This window comes from Hippopotamus amphibius, chromosome 3, assembly GCF_030028045.1.
Source record: "Hippopotamus amphibius kiboko isolate mHipAmp2 chromosome 3, mHipAmp2.hap2, whole genome shotgun sequence".
Classification (NCBI taxonomy): domain Eukaryota; kingdom Metazoa; phylum Chordata; class Mammalia; order Artiodactyla; family Hippopotamidae; genus Hippopotamus; species Hippopotamus amphibius.
Window position 1 is genome coordinate 132,685,405 of NC_080188.1, and position 19,484 is coordinate 132,704,888.

General features: G+C 39.6%; 1 protein-coding gene across 4 annotated transcripts; it reads left to right on the forward strand.

Moving 5' to 3' along the window:
- Positions 1 to 2: 2 nt before the first annotated feature.
- On the forward strand, positions 3 to 19,455 carry UFC1 (ubiquitin-fold modifier conjugating enzyme 1). Of its 4 annotated transcripts, none has more exons than XM_057725599.1 (7): positions 3 to 141; positions 15,732 to 15,854; positions 17,717 to 17,784; positions 18,014 to 18,077; positions 18,394 to 18,470; positions 18,733 to 18,823; positions 19,017 to 19,455. In XM_057725599.1, exons 2-7 carry the CDS (start codon positions 15,732 to 15,734, stop codon positions 19,095 to 19,097), a joined length of 504 nt encoding a protein of 167 aa, XP_057581582.1. In that variant the 5' UTR covers positions 3 to 141; the 3' UTR covers positions 19,098 to 19,455. The 4 variants fall into 4 exon arrangements, with proteins under 4 accessions (XP_057581582.1, XP_057581583.1, XP_057581581.1 ...); XM_057725600.1 differs by lacking the exon at positions 3 to 141 and adding an exon at positions 2,691 to 2,709; XM_057725598.1 differs by lacking the exon at positions 3 to 141 and adding an exon at positions 15,423 to 15,574.
- The last annotated feature ends 29 nt before the right edge of the window (positions 19,456 to 19,484 follow it).

Consider the following 19,484-nt stretch of genomic DNA (forward strand, 5'->3'; position numbering starts at 1 on the left):
CTGGTTTTTCTTCGGGACGGCTTCAGGGCCGCAATAAGGCATGAGAGAGGGTTGCATTCTTGAGTGTGGAAACGTTGGTGGCGCCCAAGCTGGCTGGTGTCGACTTCCAGATCCAAAGACTGCGACTGGCAGCCATGACGCGTAAGGGCCGACTATTACGGGGGTCTGGGATTGCCCCGCGAACTTCGGGGAAGGTTCATGACCTGGGTGTGACCTTTGCTCTGAGCTTCCTGGTAACCCGGACGTTCCGTCAACTTGGGTCCGGAACAGAAAGCGCTGCTCAGAAGCCCTCTCGGATTTCGGTTTTTGAGCATTTGCTTTTTGGTCGCCTGCTTCCTGAAGGAAGTGTCGCCTGAGCTGAATCCTGAACTGTTGGGAATTGGGGGTGAGGGGCTGGGTACCTTCTGGAGCTGCCAGCAGCCTGGCGTGGTTAAAAGAGAGGTAATAGATGAGTCCTATGAGGTTGGGAACGGCAAGTTTACGCAAGGCCTTGTAAATTAGTTTGTTTTATACTAAATGTAATGAATAGGTTTTGAAGAGTCTTATCAGAGGTGTCAACAAATATATTTGCATTTTAGAAAGATCACTGCTGGCAATGGGGAGAATGAATTGGAGGGGGTTAAAATTAGAGGTAGGAACAATTGGGAAGCGCTTACCCTGGTTAGAGACTACAGTGGTTTGACCTATAGAAGGGAGAGTGCAGATTTGGAAAAATTGATTGGAAATGGGTATGAAGCTAAGGGAGGAATTCAGGGTATTTCCCAGTGTTCTGGCCTGGGCAACTGCGGAATAATGATGCCATTTTCATTGTTGTTTGGGGTAGGGGGAAGAATGAGTTTTAGGTGCCTGGGAGATATCCATTAGACGGTGGAACATTAGATAACGTGGGTTGGGAGTCCAGAAGGAAAGTTTATGGGGCGGGGGTGCGCCCAAGCATGTGGAAATAGAAGGTTGTTGAAGCCATGGAAGTGAATAAGATGGCCTAGAAAGGGGAATACCTGCACTTAAGAGATGAGTTGAGGGAAGAGAGAGGAAAAGAGGACACTGAGAAGGGGCAAGTAGAAAGGAAAGAAGAAACCAGAAGAGAAGTATTAAGGAAACTGGTCAATGTTAAACAAAACAGATCAGGTAAGATGTGGACTAAAATGTGTTCATTGGATTTTGCCACAAGTAAGTCATTTAGTAATTTTGGAGAAAGCTGTTTCAGAGATATGGTGCGGTAGGAACAACATTGAGGTAAATTGAGTTCCTGGAAAAGCACAGTGTATAAAGACAATTTCTTCACGGTGTTGATGGTAAAAAAAAAAAAAAAGAGGCTGGCAGTAAGGTATTAGCGTAAGGGAGAATTCCAAAGAAAAAGGAGTTTTAGATACCTGTGGGACAAGCAGATGGAGCTGTCCAAGTGTCAGTTGAATGTGCAAATCTAAAACATGGGAGAAGATTATATTAACTGGGGAAAAAAAATAAGTGCAGAAGAATACATACATATTTACACAAGCATGAAAACATTAACTATGAAGAGTGGGCCTGGGAGGGATGAAAGTTATACTTTTTATTTTAGATTTATCTTTACTGCTTGAATTTGTTTTTCTGTTCACATAAAATATGTCACATTTATAGAAAGCTCCTTTTTAAAAACTCCAATGATGTATAGGCCACAGACTCTGAATCATGAACATTTCAGTGGTAGCTGAAGCCATAGATTTGGTATAAACTCCCCAGAGAACAGCAGAGGGCTAAGAAGAGTGCTTTGGTGAATTCTAACATTTAAGGCACAAGTAGAAGAGCCCTTCGAGAATCTTTGAAAAGGAACAGCCAGTGAGGAAGAAAAAACACTGGATCCTACTTATCACAGAATCAGAAAGAAGAGAGTGTTTCAAGAGGATGGAAATTGTTAAAAGTGTCAGGTGTCCCTAGAAAGGCAACTAACCGGAAAGGTTAAAAGCTAGCTCCAGACTCAGGTTTCCTGGAAACTTGGCATAAAAGTCAAATCCAGATCTTGAACCTTCACCAAATATCATAAGGGATTCAGCCTCAATGCTATTCCATCCTTATATGTCATGGCTGCCTGTCCCAGTCTTTCAATGGGTCTTGAAGTCAACACCAGCCAGTGCTGGCACCACTAATGTTTCCACACTCAGGAATGCCACCTCTCCCATTCTTTACTATGGCCCTTAAGCTGCCATCAAGAAAAACGTGTTGCCAGAGATGGTAAAGTTAAGGAATTGAAAGTAGGAGTACAAATTGGAGTTGAGAAGGTCAAGAACAAACTAGTGAACTAGTGATCACATGGATTTTCCTAAAATCACCCAGAGAGGAAGAGTTGATACAAAGAGGTTATTTAAGAGGCACTGGAATTCTCAGTAAGCATGAGGGATAAAGGGCAGTAGAGCCAAATGGCATAAGTTTCAAAGAAGGAAGAGTTTCTACAAGAGGATGAGAGGACAATCATCTGAAAGTGGCAGTGGATTGCAAAGAGAAGGATGATACCCTGGCACCCTTTCCTACAGGAGTGGAAGAATGAACAAGCTCTGCTTTACAAGGTTGAAGGGAAGAGATATCCATTAGAAAAAGCCAAAAATGCCTACCCACCCTTTACCACCACCCATACTGGAACTCCGTTCCTTTGTAAACAGCCTTTCCTGTCTCCTTACTTTCTTCACAGATTACTCCCTAACTTTTCCTAGAGGAAGAGTCATCAGGACAGAGGTAGTTAGTTGTGATGTATGAAAGGAGGATGTGCCACACCCACATAAGCCCACAAAAGAGGCAGACATAGGCACTGCTTCTTAAAATAGAATCATGTTCTTTCCCTACCCATATCCGGAAGTGGTTTGATACCTAGCAATCTTGACATCATGGTAGTAATTGCTTTCCACTAGCCCATCTCTCTTCCAAACAAACTTAACCCAACCCCATTTAGAGGATTAGAGAGGAGAGTCCATGCTGAGGACTGCCTTCTCTAATAGTATGGTGTCCTATCTGCTCATTGCAGTCTCTGGGGAAAAGATAGATTGCCCTCTTCTTCACTCAGAATGGAAAGCTAAAGGAAGGACTGAGATTTGTCTTCATTAGGCCTTCAAAGTAATCCCTCTTCCTCTATAAGACTCGAAGGACCTAATCCTTTTCCCTGGGGCCAAACCATAACTAAATTTTACAAATTCTAGGCACTGGGACAATTGCCAGGCCAGCTGTTCCTAAGTTAGTCCATTCATGACTGCATTTGTAGGAATGTATTCTGTTTGGGGGCGCTTGAAATTCACTCTTAAGACATGAAGCCTTGGAATTTCCCTGGAATTCCAGTGGATAGGGATCCACACTTCCACTGCAGGAAGCACAGGTTCAATCCCTGGTCAGGAACTAAGATCCCACATGTCCTGCTGTGTGGCCAAAAACAAAAACCATAAAACATGAAGCTTTGAGATGTAATAAGTACTGAAGAGATCATAATGCCAATAAAGAGAGCTGAGCAGATTTCCTGAGGTGAGATGGAACAAATACTAACTAAAACAAGGAGATGGGCACTCTCATGCCCAGCACTGAGAAAAAATATTTCAAACACTAAGATTTTCTATTAGTTGTGGCTAAACAGCTATTCCCCTTTGGCTTAAACTGTACATCATCTCTACAGTTAAAGCAAAAACTTCATCTCTTGCCTGATGTTCTTTTCCCACCCTCTCCTTACTTCAGATAAAAACTCGAGAAACTTCTCTGAGGAGATTGAGAGCCCTACATAGGATTCTTCTGTTCCTCCTCCTTCCACGTCCCTTCCTTTATAGCAGTTCCTTTTTCTTACTTGGAGCCTCAGCTGAGAAAACATCCCTCCAACTGGACCCTGATTCCCATTCTTTTCTGCTTCTCAATATGCTCTATTCCCACAATTATCTCTTCCTTCACTAGAATCTTTAAAACTGTCATCCTTCAGCTACCTTTCACATGCTCCCATTTCCAGTATGTCCTGCACTTAATTCTCAATTCACTGTAATTTTCAGTGATTAGAAAAGACTTTTTTCTGTACTTAGAAAAAATCTCATTGTTGACCAATCCATTTATTGGTCCTATTTTTTATTCCTCTAGATCAACACATCAGCGCTACATGTCAGCCCTTCAGATAGCTACTATATCCCTACTAAATATTTTTTCCAAGTCAATGGTACTACCAATTCAAATTATGGTAGATCTCTTATCTTTCTTAGTCTGAATATTCTATTGAGGCTGCTTATCCCAGTCCATGCTGTTCCCCAGCTCTGCCAGAATTAAAATCTTTTTAAACCAGACAGTCCCTTAAAGAATTCTATAGCCTGTTAGCAACCCATTGCCACAAGTAGCCTCTTGACTATTCCAGGCCCACTCTGATCCTTATGTCCCTGCCTGGGCTTTACTCTTGAACTTTATCCTACAGTGACTTGCTGACCTGACAATCCTCTCTAGTTCTTGGTTCCTCATTAACTCCAAGTTGCTCCAATTACTCATTTTCACCCAAGCATTATACTTGCTCTTAATTTCAGTTGTACTTCAAACCTAGCTATAAGCCCTTAGCTAGAATTCCAGTGTCTCCTGGCTCCTAAATAGAAGAGTAGGGACCACAGTCAGTTACTGAGTTCCAGTGATCTGCTGTCCAAAATTCTTAACCTGTTCCCTTCATTTGCCAGCTCTGACCCTAACTAATGACTTTGGACAAGTTCCTTAACTTCTCTGACTTGTCTCATGTGTAACAGGGGCAAATATAAAATCACATCCACATTATAGATCATTGTTTTAATGATCATATTAAATAATATATGTGAGGTGTCAACACAGGGCCTAGCTCATTCTAAAAACCAGATAAATGTTACCTAATATTTATACATAACAATTTTTACCAGGTTTCAGAAGTTCAGGGGGTTCTTTGTTATCTCTGCTGCCCCCTTGGGGTTGACTTTTTCTTTGGTTATCCTACAGACAGGCCATGACAAAAAACAGCTGTCTTACCAATCCTGCCAGCTAACTAGAGAATTAATTCCCTTTGGTCGGTTGTCCAATCAAATAAAAATGCTTCTGTATTCTAGCAAATTCACTATCTTTTTCAAAGAACATATCAGGAAACTGTTACATTGTTCTGAAATCAAGATATACTGTCTTGGGACTTCCCTGGTGATGCAGTGAATAAGACTCTGTGCTCCCAATGCAGGGGGCTCTGTCTTGGGACTTCCCTGGTGATGCAGTGAATAAGACTCTGTGCTCCCAATGCGGGGGCTCAGGCTCAATCCCTTGTCAGAGAACTAGATCCCACATGCATGCCAAAACTAGGAGTTCGCATGCCACAACTAAGGAGCTGGCATGCCATGGCTGGGGAGCCCTGGAGCCGCAACTAAGGAGCCTGCCTTCCACGACTAAGAGCCAGTGCAACCAAACAAGTAAATAAATATTTAAAAATATATATATACTGTCTCTATGATGTTTTAGTAACACTGTCAAGGAAAGTCATTCAGTCATTTACTTAATAAATATATGTTAAGCATTCACTAATGTCAAGTACTGTGATAGGCATATAGGATAGGATACACGGTGGTGAACAAAACAGACATGGTCCATGTCTTCATGGAGTTTACTGTTTACATGGGTAGACTGACACTAAAGAAAGAAAATAGCAAATATATCATTTTAAATTGAGGTAGGTGCTATGAAGGAAAAGAACAGAATGCTGTTTCAGAAAAAATGAATGATCAGGGAAAGCTCTCTTTGAGGAGGTGACATGGAAGCTGAGACCCAAAGGACCCAAAGGAGCCAGCCTTCTTGCAGAAAAGGGAGGAATATCCTAGGCTGAGAGGATACATGCTAAAGGCCCAAAGGCAAGGAAGAGCAACACCTTGAGAGACTGAATCACATGATGAACCACTGTAGGCATCTGGGGATCACTGCTTTTATCATTCATAAAATACTGTTTAATAACTTCTATAATTTTACTAAGAATCAATATCTTAGTTTTTTAGTTTCCAGAATTCACCATCTAGAATTTCTCTCTTTGGAAATGTGGACATTTGCCATATTGTGAGTTCCTTAGATTGCCTAAAGAAAAAACAATTTCATTTACATAATATTTCTGATTTTTAGAATACCATGTGTTCAGGCCCCGAACTCATTTAAAATGCTAAGAATCCTGTTACCATTTTAGCTAATCATTAGTGAACTTATACTTAACAAAAAGCATTTTGCTAACTTATTTTACCTTATTTCTTCATGATTTCTTAAAAGCTTTAGCTATTTATAAACATTTTATAACTAAAATAATAATGTAATTATCATTATTGCAGATGATAGCTTATTTGCATAGATATAATCATGAGAATCAACTTTAAAATTATTACAAATAATAGAATTTTGTAAAGTGGTGGTTGGGAGGTGAAGTAACACACAAAAATAAAGATCCTTTATATATAAACAATAAGTTAAAATATAATCAAAGAAAAGACCCAATAGCAACAAGTCAGATAAAGTGCCTAGGAAAAACAAGAATGGCATGATCTGTATGAATGAATTTTTTTAAGCTCTTTATTAGAATAGAATTGGTTTACACTCTTGTACCAGCTTATGAGGTACACCAAAGTCAATCAGCTGTATTTATACACATATCCCCATATCCCCTCCCTCCCGCGACTGCCCCCCACCCTCCCCATCCTGGCCCTCCAAGGCATCACCCATCATCAAGTTGATCTCCCTTTGTTATACGGCAACTTCCCACTAGCTATCTATTTTACAGTTGGTAGTATATATATGTCTATGCTACTCTCTCACTTTGTCCCAGCTTCCCCTTCGCCCCCCACCCCCTTCGCCCCGTGTCCTCCAGTGCATTCTCTGCATCTGCATCCTTATTCTTGTCCTGTCACTGGGTTCATCAGTACCATTTTTTTTTTTTTTTTAGATTCTGTATATATGAGTTAGCATACAGTAGTTGTTTTTCTCTTTCTGGCTTACTTCACTCTGTATGACAGACTCTAAGTCTATCCACCTCATTACATATAGCTCCATTTCATTCATTCTTATGGCTGAGTAATATTCCATTGTATATATATGCCACATCTTCTTTATCCATTCATTTGTTGATGAGCATTTAGGTTGCTTCCATGTCCTGGCTATTGTAAATAGTGCTGCAATGGACATTACAGTACATGTTTCTTTTTGGATTATGGTTTTCTCTGGGTATATGCCCAGTAGTGGGATTACTGGATCATATGGTAGTTCTATTTTTAGTTTTTTAAGGAACCTCCAAACTGTTTTCCATAGTGGCTGTACCAACTTACATTCCCACCAACAGTGCAGGAGAGTTCCCTTTTCTCCACACCCTCTCCAACATTTGTTGTTTCTAGATTTTTTGATGATGGCCATTCTGATCGATGTGAGGTGTTATCTCGTGGCTTTGACTTGCATTTTTCTGATGATTAGTGATGTTAAGCATCTTTCATGTGTTTGTTGGCCTTCTGTATGTCTTCTGTGGAGAAATGTCTATTTAGGTCTTCTGCCCATTTGTGGATTGGGTTATTTGCTTTTTTGGTATTAAGCTGCATGAGCTGCTTGTATGTTTTGGAGATTAATCCTTTGTCCGTTGCTTCGTTGGCAAGTATTTTCTCCCATTCTGAGGGTTGCCTTCTAGTCTTGTTTATGGTTTCTTTCGTTGTGCAAAAGCTTTTAAGTTTCATTAAGTCCCATTTGTTTATTCTTTTATTTATTTATTTATTTATTTTATTGGCTTGTTGGGTCTTTTTTTTTTTTTTTTGCTATGTGTGGGCTTTCTTTAGTTGAGGTGAGTGGGGGCTACTCTTCATTGTGGTGCGCGGGCTCCTCATTGCTGTGGCTTCTCTTGTTGCGGAGCACAGGCTCTAGGCGCATGGGCTTCAGTAGTTGCAGCACATGGGCTCAGTAGTTGTGGCACATGGGCTTAGTTGTTCCATGGCATGTGGGATCTTCCTGGAGCAGGGATCAAATCCATGTTCCCTGCATTGGCAGGCGGATTCTCAACTACTGCGCCACTTAGGAAGCCCCTCCATTTGTTTATTCTTGATTTTATTTCCATTATTCCAGGAGGTGGGTCAAAAAGAATTTTGCTTTGATGTATGTCATAGAGTGTTCTGCCTATGTTTTCCTCTAGGAATTTTATAGTGTCTGGCCTTATATTTAGGTCTTTAATCCATTTGTATGAATGAATTTTTTTCCCTCGGCACCACACAGCTTGCGGGATCTTAATTCCCTGACCAGGATTGAACTGTGCCCTTGGCAGTGAAATCTCAGAGTCCTAACCACTGGACCACCAGGGAATTCCCAGTATGAATGAAATTTTAAAGTGCTACCCACTTAAAAGAAAACTTAATCAAATGGAAAGTAATATCATGTTCCTTGGATAGAGAGAACATGTAATGATGTCAGTTTCCCAATGTTGTCTATAAAAATGTTAGCAGGATTTTTTTAAAAGTCAAATTTTATGTTCACATGGAAAAATAAGGGAAAATTGAAAGGGAAATTCTGAAAAAGATAAGTAATGAATAAACGCTAACTCAACCAGGTATAAACATGTAATGCTACAATATATAAAACTGAGTTAATGCTCTGTGAATAGACCAATTGATGAAACAGAATGGAAGGTCCAATGATAGACCCAGATACATAAGGAAATTTTGTATTGACAAAGGGTCACCTTAGATCAGTGGAAAGATTATACATACCCTTTAAAATTAATTCCACATGCCTTAATAGCCAGTCATAATTAATATAAAGTAGTAGAAACTAAAACATAATGGTACAAAAAAGTTGAAAGTAAAAGACTGGAAAAAGATATACTGTGCAAACATAAACCAAAAGGAAATTATATAACAGATATAGTAGACTTGAAAGCAAAAGCATTAGTAGAAATAAACAAGGGCACTTCATATCAATAAGCCAATTTACCAGGAAGTTTTAAATTTATATGCACTTAACTTCAAATTATATAGAGCAACAGAGCTACAAGGAAAAAATAGACAAATTCACAATCATAATAGGAGATTTAACACACTGCTCTCATTCACTGATAAAGCATACCTCTTTCAGAACCATTAGACCTCCCCCAAAAAGTATTAGTGAGGACATAAAAAACTTAACATGAGCAGCAAATTTGATTCAACAAGTATATATATAGTCACTATACTCCAAAACTGCAAATTACAAATTATTTTCAAGTGCACTTGGAACATTTTAAAAACTGACCATATTGTGTTATAAGGCAAATTTTAACAAATTTCAAAGTATTGAAATACGAATTGTGTTTCTTGACTTGTAGTTAAGCTACAGATCAGTAACAAAAAGGTAACTAGAAGTTATAAAATACACTACTTCTAAGTAACCTCCCAAAAAGCAAATCACAATTTGAGTTAGAAAATAATTTGAACTGAATGATAATAAAAATATTACATACCAAATATTACATACTTGGATGTGACTAAAGCTGTGCTTACAGGAAAATAAATAGTCTTTAAGTGCACATATTAGGAAAAAAGAAAAGCTGAAAGTTTGTAAGCTTTGCATCCATCTCAAGAACCTATATAACATAAAGCAACCATATTCCAATAAAAATTAATTTAAAAAAAAAAGGAAACTATATAACAGTAAATTAAACCCAAAGAAAGTAGAAGAAGGAAAATGTGCACATAGAGATGTCTGGGAGGATGTATACTTAAAAGGATAGCAGTTTTTATCTCTTGGGGTAGGATTTTGAATTAATTTTAATTCAAAATAATTTGGGGGATAATTTTTTTTAATATTATAGACTGTTGTGGTGACTCAACAACCAGAAATTATAAGCAAAGAAAAAAAAAAGACTGGTAAATTTGACCTCATGTATGAAAATTTTCCACGTGGTTAAAACTACTATGAACAAAAGCAAAGACAGATGACAAACTGGTAAAAATATTTACAACTCATCACAAATAGCTAATCTCTTTAATATATTTTTTAAAAAACTCATACAAATCAGTAAGAAAAAATGAATGACAATTAAAAAGGAACAAAGGATATAAGAATTTACAGAAAAGGAAATGCAAATGGATCCTAAACCTATGAAAAGATATTCAGCCTTATGCATAATAAGAGAAATGGACATTAAAATTGTCTTGAGATTCCATTTCAATCATGAAATTGGCAAAACAGCGCTGTTGTTAACATTCATTTTTTTGGGGGGGGGGAACACCTTGTCATTTCATATATTGCTAATAGTAATACAAATTGGTTTAATCTTTATAGAGGACAATTTGGCAATATTTAACAAAATTTAAAATGCACAAATCTTTTGAGGCAACAGTTCCATATTTAAGTATTTATTACGTATGTACAAAATGTTGAGTAGACAAGTCTATTAACTGCATCTCTGTTTGTGATAGCAAAAGACAATCTAAATATACATCCTGAGGGCCTTGTTGAATAAATTATGGTAGATCCATACAATGGGGTGCATCAACAAAAGAAGAAGAAAGAGGGGGAGGTGGGAAGAATGAGGTAGTTTTATATGTATTAATATAGAACAGCCTCCAAGATATATTCTTTAGTGAAGAGAGCAATGTGCAGAAATGTGAATGGTATGCTGTGATTTATATAAAAACTTTTAAAAGAATGTACACATGTGTACATATTGGTAAGTGCATAGAGTATATCTGGAAGGATATACAAAAAAACTAGCTGGAGGGGAGAGGCCCCTGGTGAAGGGAACTAAGTAGTCAAGGAATGGGATAAGAAGGAGACTTATGTTTCACTCTATAGCCTTTTGTATCTTTTGAATTTTGAGCAGGTGCATGTATTACTTATTCAAAAGTAAATATTTTAACACCACATCTGTGCACAATTTTGCGTTCTGATTTTACGCTTATTTTATAAATATTCTATGTAGCATATTGCACATAATTAATATAACAATGGTTTCTAGGAGCTTTCTTCTCTCTTCTGTTATAAATAATGATCTGGATATTTGCTGTCATTAATATAACACTATATTCCCTCATGCCTTCCTGCCTTACACATGCTTTTCTATCTGTCTAGAATGCCATTCTCACCCTGCTCTCTCCTTGCTTGCACATTCAATGTGCTCATCCTAAGAGTTCCCGTTCAAATACTATCAGCCTTACCTGATTCTCTCAGGCATACTTATTTGGACAGTACTTTGTATACCTCCAGAATAGAGATTTCTTATTTTACGTAACTGACTGCTTATTAGTTTTTCCTCCCCAAAGAATACATCTTTTCATCTTTGTTAACCAAATCCTCTGACACCCCTAACCCTTGCCAAGATCTTACTAGCTACTAGATAACAGTTAAAGTCCATAGTTACAAAATCTCTAGGGGTGCTACCAACACCTCAGAGGGGCCTGTGCACACATCAGCCCATTCCAGGGAGGGGGTTAGTTGTCTCATTTATGTTTATGCAGCTCTGTTATTTGTTCTTGCAGTCTCTCTTTGTGTTTTCAGAAACACAAGTTCATTACAAATAACTGCCCTTTTAGGACAATGAATAGCCCCCTGCCACCACTTCCAACCCCTCAGATCACTGCTGCTAATTTCACATGGGCTTGGAAATGGTAGAAAGCTCATTAAGGATGTGATTTCTAGAGTCAGACTGACCTTGGGATTGAATTCCAATTCTACTATTTAGTGATTGTGTGACACAGGGCTTCCTTTCATTGAACCTGAGTATTCCTCAGTTTCTTCAAGTGTAAATGAAGCTAATAAAAGTAACTATCTTAAGAGTGTGGCCGGAATTAAAGAATCTAATTTTTAAAAATGTTTAGGACAGTAACTAGCACACAGTAAGCATTGTATAAATGTTAGTTTTTATCATTCTCTTTATCGAGTTCTCTAAGTGTGAACCTAATTCCCCACAGCATAAAGAGATCAGGCTATGATTTACAAGAATTCTTTGCTGACATCTCCAGAATAATTAAAGGCAATAACAAAGGAGAAATTTTTCCAAAACTGGCTACACATCTACACTGATCTTCTATAGGGTGGCTCCCTCCCTGTAGTAGAACCAGCATTTCCCTCACCATTCTGAGTAATATTCCAAGCATATCAGAGTCCAGACTAACCCCTTAAAGAGCAAAAGGAGGAAAAATTTAAATTCCTTCCATAATGAAAGGTTTATTTCCCTATTACAATATTTATTTTTCCCTTTGTCCCAGGAGCTACCTTGATGACTAACAATGGGATTTTCGACTACTTTCAGCGGCTTCTTTGTGTACCCAACAGTACTATCCCATTAAAACCATGGTCTGACATCAGTGCATTTCCCAGAATTGTTTTCCAATCAATTCTGTCCAGTTCCTTTTTATAGCTGTTTTAAGACAATTTCCGTGATAGCAAGGACTCTGCCTGCCTTGTGCACTACTGTATTTCCAATGCCGGAATGTAGTAAGAACTCCGTAAACACATGAATTGCACATGAATGAGCTCTTCCTTTGAAAAAAGATGAAGCTCAGGCCTACACACTCTTCGTTCAGTCTTCTCAACCTTAGCTTCTGATCTCTTGTGAGAGTTACTTAAAGCAAGAATAAGCTAAATTGATAATTTAAAAAGAAACACTTCTCCCGAATATACTCTACAGAAAAGCAACTATGCTTGCAATAGAGACAGCTCTTTGTATTATCATGCATTATGAGCTCTACTTTACAAAGTGGTCTAATAAGGTGATTTTCAGAAAGAAAAACAAAGATGCAGGTTTAAGGAGACAGCTTCCTTTATTTTGGGACTTCCTGGTGGTCCAGTGGGTAAGACTCTGCGCTAGATCCGGTTTGCATGCTGCAACTAAAAGTTTGCATGCTGCAACTAAAAGTTTGCATGCTGCAACTAAGAAGCCTGTATGCTGCAACGAAGATCCTGTGTGCTGCAACTAAGACGCAGTGCAGCCAAAATAATAAATATATATGTATTTAAAAGATATTTCTTTATTTTAAAAAATATTGATTTAGCACTTACTTTGTGCCAGGCATTACAGTATTGTTGTATGAACAAGGTTGACACAAAGCCTCTACTGTGATCTTCCAGTCTTTCAAGACAAACAAAGTGTGATGTATTGTTACCATAGGGGAAGTATTCTAAGGCTAGAGGTCTTCTGCCTGCACTTAAACAAGAGCAGCTCTACATTGATCACTTTTATATTCTGAGATTCCAAGTAAGATTTTGTTTGTTAACCTGCCTCCAGTATCACAAAAAGTTTGAAAATTACTGCCATATATTTAATGTATATAATTTCATCCTGAAAATCTATTATGTGAATGAATGAAGAATATATTTTAACTATGTAGTGCATATATAGTTAAAATCAGCCTATAAGCATTGCTATCTTCCTTTTATAGGTGAGAAAATGCAGTTCACAGAGTTAAAGTAACTCTCCAAAATCCTTCCCCCCTCCCCCAATTTTATTGAGGAATAATCAACAAATATAATTGTATACATTTAAAGTGATGTATTAAAAAAAAAAAAAAAAGGACTTCCTAGGTGGTGCAGTGGTTAAGAATCTGCCTGCCAATGCAGGGGACATGGGTTCGAGCCCTGCTCCAGGAAGATCCCACATGCTGCGGAGCAACTAAGCCCATGCGCCACAACTGTTGAGCCTGTGCTTTAGAGTCCATGAGCCACAACTATTGAGCCCATGTGCTGCAACTACTGAAGCCCACATGCCTAGAGCCTGTGCTCTGCAACAAGAGAAGCCACGGCAATGAGGAGCCTGCACACCACAACGAAGAGTAGCCCCCACTCACCGCAACTAAAGAAAGCCCGCACACAGCAAAAAAGACCCAACACAGCCAATAAAATAAATAAGTAAATAAATAAATAAATAAATTTATAAAAAAATAAAGTGATGGTTTGATATACATCTACATATATATCATATACATGTGATCAATACCACATCCATCACTTCACATAGTTTACACGTGTGGTTAAGGATGATTAAGATTGGGACTTCCCTGGTGGCACAGTGGTTAAGAATCCACCTGCCAATGTAGGGGACATGGGTTCGAGCCCTGGTCCAGGAAGATCCCACATGCCTCAGAGCGACTAAGCTTGTACACCATAACTATTGAGCCCGGTTGCCACAACTACTGAAGCCTGTGAGCCTAGAGCCCATGCTCTGCAACAAGAGAAGCCACCACAATGAGAAGCCTGGGTCCCACAAGGAAGAATAGCCCCCACTTGCCCCAACTAGAGAAAGCCCACATGCAGAAAAAAAGACTCAACGAGCCAAAAAACGAAAAAGGAAAAAAAGTGTTTAAGATCTACTCTCAGCAACTTTCAAATATACAACACCATTTTATCAACTATAGTCACCATGCTGTACATTAAATCCTCAAAATTTATTCTTTTTGTAACTGCGTTTGTATCCTTTGACCTAGACATTTCCCCATTTCTCTGTTCCCTATCTCCGAAGGCTTATGACAATTAAATTGCAAGGCTCATTCCAAATCTCTGCGCTCTACCACACCACAGAGACTACACCCAAAATGGAATGTATCTTTTTTTCTCTAGGAGAGAGAACTCCAGTGAGATATTACAAAGCTTTGCTTTAGCCTTATCCAGTATCCAATATTTTAAAGAAAGAAATATATAGCATGCTAATAAAAGACAAAAACCACATCATCATCATCTCAGTGAATATAGAAAAAGCATTTGGGAAAAAAAATCCACATCCATTCATGATGAAAACCTTTAACATTAGGAAAAGAAGGGAACTTCCTTAACCTGATAAATGTCATCTACGAAAAGCCTACAGGTAACATCATACTTAAGGAAGAAAGACAATGTGTTCCCCCCTAAAATCAGAACAAGACAAGGATGACTACTCTCAAAATTGTACTGGAGATTTCAGCCATTAGAAATTAAAGTTGTGGATAGACCATAGAATTTGATGATTAATGGGATTTGATCCAAAATTACTGCCACAGGTTGGAATGATTAACACTGCAAACAAGATGTGTAAGTTAAGGCCGAAAACAATGTGCTTAGCTTTAAAAACCAACTGGAAGATACAAAATTCTGCAAAATGATTACTGTGTACCTACTGTGTGCCATGCACTGGAGATGAGATATGATTCCTTCCTATATGAGTTAATTCCAGACCCCAAAATGCCTAGGCTAGACTAAGGCAAGTCTTCCTGTGACCTCTAAACTCCTTTGGCATTTATTAAGAATTCTCTAATTCAATTGTGTTAACTCTTCAGGGCCGAGACTGTATATTATACTTTGATTCTCCATGGTATCCAATAATTCTCAGGAATTTAACATCCTCCTAATGGATGATTGCATTGGCCCCCTGCTACCTCAGCCTAACCACAAGAAGTTAAAGAAGTTTATTCGAAGCCGAAACAAGTGAATCACTCGTTTCAGGATGACAGCGCCCGGAAGAGCCAGAAATTCCAACAACTCTTCAAGTGTCCGGAAGGGTTTTCTGAGATTACGTCTCTGAGCATGAGCGGAAGTCACCCTTTGAGCAATCTGCGGTTTAATTATAGGTGCCACATTGAGGACAGAGTCATCCGTTTCCATTCTTTTCTTCTCACTGCACCCACAAGCAAGCGATCAGGTGACAAAGTTATCTTTGTTATTAGAAAATAAAGATCGCATTCAAAGAAGTTTTAAGGCCGCCCGACTCTCCATCTTCCCATAGTAAAGATGGAGGCGCCCTGAATGTAAACTGCAGGTAACAACACTTCCGTGTTTCTCTTGCGCCCTGGTCCAAGATGGCGGACGAGGCCACCCGGCGTGTCGTGTCTGAGATCCCGGTGCTGAAGACCAACGCCGGACCTCGAGATCGGGAGTTGTGGGTGCAGAGACTCAAGGAGGAATATCAGTCTCTTATCCGGGTCAGTTGTGTTTCTACTGCCAACCGCGTCTTAAAAGGGTTGCGGGTAATCAGGTGTCCTTAGGAATAGGCTCCGTGTGGAAGCCGCTTCCGGTTTTAAAGTTTAACTTTACAAATTCATAGATATTGGACGATCGTGGAGCTGGGAGACTTAGGGAGGCGCCGTGGGGAGAAGGCAGAAGAGACTTAGGTTAGGAGCCACGGTGGGGCCAGACTTTCTGACTGAAAACCAGCAGTTATTTGGGGGATATGTCGCCCCGGAAGATGACGAGTCTTTCTGGCCCCAGGTGATTGCTCTCCTGGTTGTGGGTGAGGTGGTCAAAAGGAATTACTGGAGCCCTAAGTCGGGGTCCGCGTCTCTCCGCTCTCTCTTTCACTTGTCCTATGGGAGGAATACACATTAAAGCTAAAAATTCAAGTAGATATTAGTTGCAGAGAGATGAGGAGTTGAGCTCAGAGTTAGGAACGAGCCATCTTCTCAGCTAATCTCCCTTCTGTGCAAGAAAAAGAAAATTTGACTGCCTTGCAGTGGTTTCTGTTTCAAAGGCTAGCAGCTTTCCTGATGCATGTATTCATTCACTAAAAAAAATTTATTGTATACATAGTACCTAGGAAGGGCATCCAAAGCCAAATAAAGTGGAGTTTATGGAGGTAGAAAGAAACATATCATTATAATACATTAAGTGGAGAAAGAGGGAGGAAGAGTTTGAGAAATTGCTTTGAAAAATGTTTTGAAGCAGGTGAGATACCTAAATCCAGCTTGGGTCTGGTCAAGGAAGTCTTCCTAGAAGAGGCAATGCTTGAGCTGAGACTTAAAGGGTAAACATAAGTTAGCCTGATAAAATATGAAGGTTAGAGAAGAACGTTCAAAGCAAAAGGAACAGCATGAGCAAAGTCATAGAAGCTAGAAACATCATGACATATATGAAGAAGCACAAGTAGTTCAGAGTTGTTAGAGTATCAAAGATGCAGCAGGGAGTGGTAGATAAGCTTGACAAATAGATTTGAGCACTTGAATTTTATCTTGGAGGCATTGGGATACCTTTAAAGGATGTTAGTGGTGGAGTAACACGATGAGATTTGGGTTTAGATCAATCACTGGCAGTAGAGAGGAAAACAGAATTGACAGGAATAAGACTGAAGTTAGGAGGCTGTCATTAATCCAGGCAAAAGAAAGATGATGATATAAACTCAGCAATTATGGTGAAGATAGAGAGGAGAGGTAGGTTTGAAGAATATTCAGAAGGTAAAATCAGCAGGACATGGTGAAAGATTGGTTTGTAGAGTAAAGGAGAAGGAGGGTCAAGGATGATTCCCAGGTTTTTGGCTTGGGTGACCGAATGCTAATACTGCCAACTGAGATTGGTGCAGTGGAGAAACAAGTCTGAAGGACTAGGGAAACTCAGACTGCCAAGTTTGACAAAGTTATGTGTGGAATGAAGGTAGAAATTTCAATATACAATTGGAAAACTGTATAAAGAGTTCGAAGCTCTGAGAAAAGAGTTCAAAGAGTTCAAAACCAGGACAAAACCAGTTCAAAACCAAAACTCAAAAGAGTTTAAAAGCAGGACAATATGTGGTCCCAGGAAGGAATATACCATAAAATGAGTTGTGGCTGACACTGTCAGAATTTAGAAGAAAACCCAGGCAATATCATAACATGTTTTGTGCCTGCTAAATTCTATTCTCTGCTCTGGGCAAGTCCCTTACTTACCAGTATAGCTTTGTCTTCAGCTTTACTTATGTCAGAAAAGTTGGGTATACATACTAAGAGAGGAAGTAATCACATACTTTTCGTTTGAGGGAAGGGGGACTGGTCTTGGCCCCAGCTCTGCCCTCAAAGACCTCATTCTCTGCTTTTAGTATGTGGAGAATAACAAGAATGCGGACAACGATTGGTTCCGACTGGAGTCCAACAAGGAAGGAACTCGGTAGGCAGACCATATTGGGAGGTGTGCGGGTGGGGATCTTACATAGCTTAAGCATTTTTGTGTCCCAAAGCCCACTGCCAGGCCTTTCCTGCCCCTTTCTGGTCTCCACTCCCACAGCTCCAGAGTTCCCCAATTCCCAACCCGTGAGGCTGGTCACCTAAGCCAAGAAGATGTCACCTGAGTATCAGAAGAATGGGAAAATTGGACTGAAGTTTGGTCTATGTTATAGGTGGTTTGGAAAATGCTGGTACATCCATGACCTCCTCAAATATGAGTTTGACATCGAGTTTGACGTGAGTATGATGGGACGGGAATTATGGAGGTTAGTAGAACAGGAGGGGTTAGGTGATTGTTAACAAGCTAACCTCTCTTGGAGGAACCAAAAAAAAAACTTTTTAAATGGGAGGGAAAAGCTGAGGTTTGAAACATGCATAGTTTATAGTTATTCATATCCATGTCCAGCGTCCTGATGTGTACCTGTTGCTTGGGAGGTTTTTTTTTTTGTTTTTTTGCAGAACATTGCAGTTCAACCAAGAAATGTGTGTATCTGATTAGATTAGTTCCTTTCTATTCTGATTCTGTTTTATTAAAGCTTTATAATTCTTCCAGATTCCTATCACATATCCCACTACTGCTCCAGAAATTGCAGTCCCTGAACTGGATGGAAAAACAGCAAAGATGTACAGGTAGGACTGAATAGTAGATGGGAAAAGGTCAAAGAAGGCCTTCGCAAGAACTCTGCGAGGCAGGAGTTTTCCCAGAGTCTGCAGGGCTAGGGAAACTTCGAGTCTTCCTCTGCCAAGCCTGGGCAAAGCACTTAGCTGACCTTGTTCTCAGTTCTGATCACCAGTAATCTTCCTCTGGACTCTCAAGACTCTCAAGAGTCTGCTGTGCTTTATGGTATACCTTGCATGTCAACACCTGCTAATCATCTTGTCCCTCTCATAGGGGTGGCAAAATATGCCTGACTGATCACTTTAAGCCTTTGTGGGCCAGGAATGTGCCTAAATTTGGATTAGCTCATCTCATGGCTCTGGGGGTAAGTTTGGAGTATTTGGTATATAAGGGGGATGGGGTCAGGTCCTGAGCGGTATAAGAAAAGTAACTGAGAGTAAACAAGGAATTTTCCTTTGGGCATGTTCTCCTAGAATATCTCTAGGAAGAAGCTTCTGATGGAATAAGAGGCATTGATTGGGTGGTAGTAATCTCACAGGGTCTCCCTTGTATTGCAGCTGGGTCCATGGCTGGCAGTGGAAATCCCCGAGCTGATTCAGAAGGGAGTGATTCAGCATAAAGAGAAATGCAGCCAATGAAGGATCAAGCCACTGAGGCAGGACTGAGGGACCTTTCACAGGCTACTTTCCTATTTTCCTGTGCATCATTCTTCTTACTCACCTAACTGCTTCCCCCCACATCCCTTCACCCATAATTGTTACAGAATAGCTGCAGCAGACACTGCTGAAAAAGACAACAGTATTGCTGCTGCATTTCTAAGTTGGGATACACAGGAAGGGGAAAGACTAGGGCCTTGAAAAACCAAAAGGCAATTTATATCCCTTCCCCAGGTGGAGCAGTGTGAGGTCCTGGAGGGATTGGGGGTGACTGAAAGTGGGTACATAGTCTTTTTGGTTTCTGGAGATAACTCATCAATAAAAGCTGCTTCCTCCGGTGGCTTGTGGTTCTTATTGGTGGCTGTTAAT

Excerpts from the sequence above, each read along its gene's own strand:
- UFC1 (XM_057725599.1), top strand. The coding sequence starts at position 15,732 with ATGGCGGACGAGGCCACCCGGCGTGTCGTGTCTGAGATCCCGGTGCTG. Across the intron at positions 18,078-18,393 it reads AGTTTGACATCGAGTTTGAC|ATTCCTATCACATATCCCAC; the intron begins GTGAGTATGATG and ends TAATTCTTCCAG. Across the intron at positions 18,471-18,732 it reads AAAACAGCAAAGATGTACAG|GGGTGGCAAAATATGCCTGA; the intron begins GTAGGACTGAAT and ends TCCCTCTCATAG.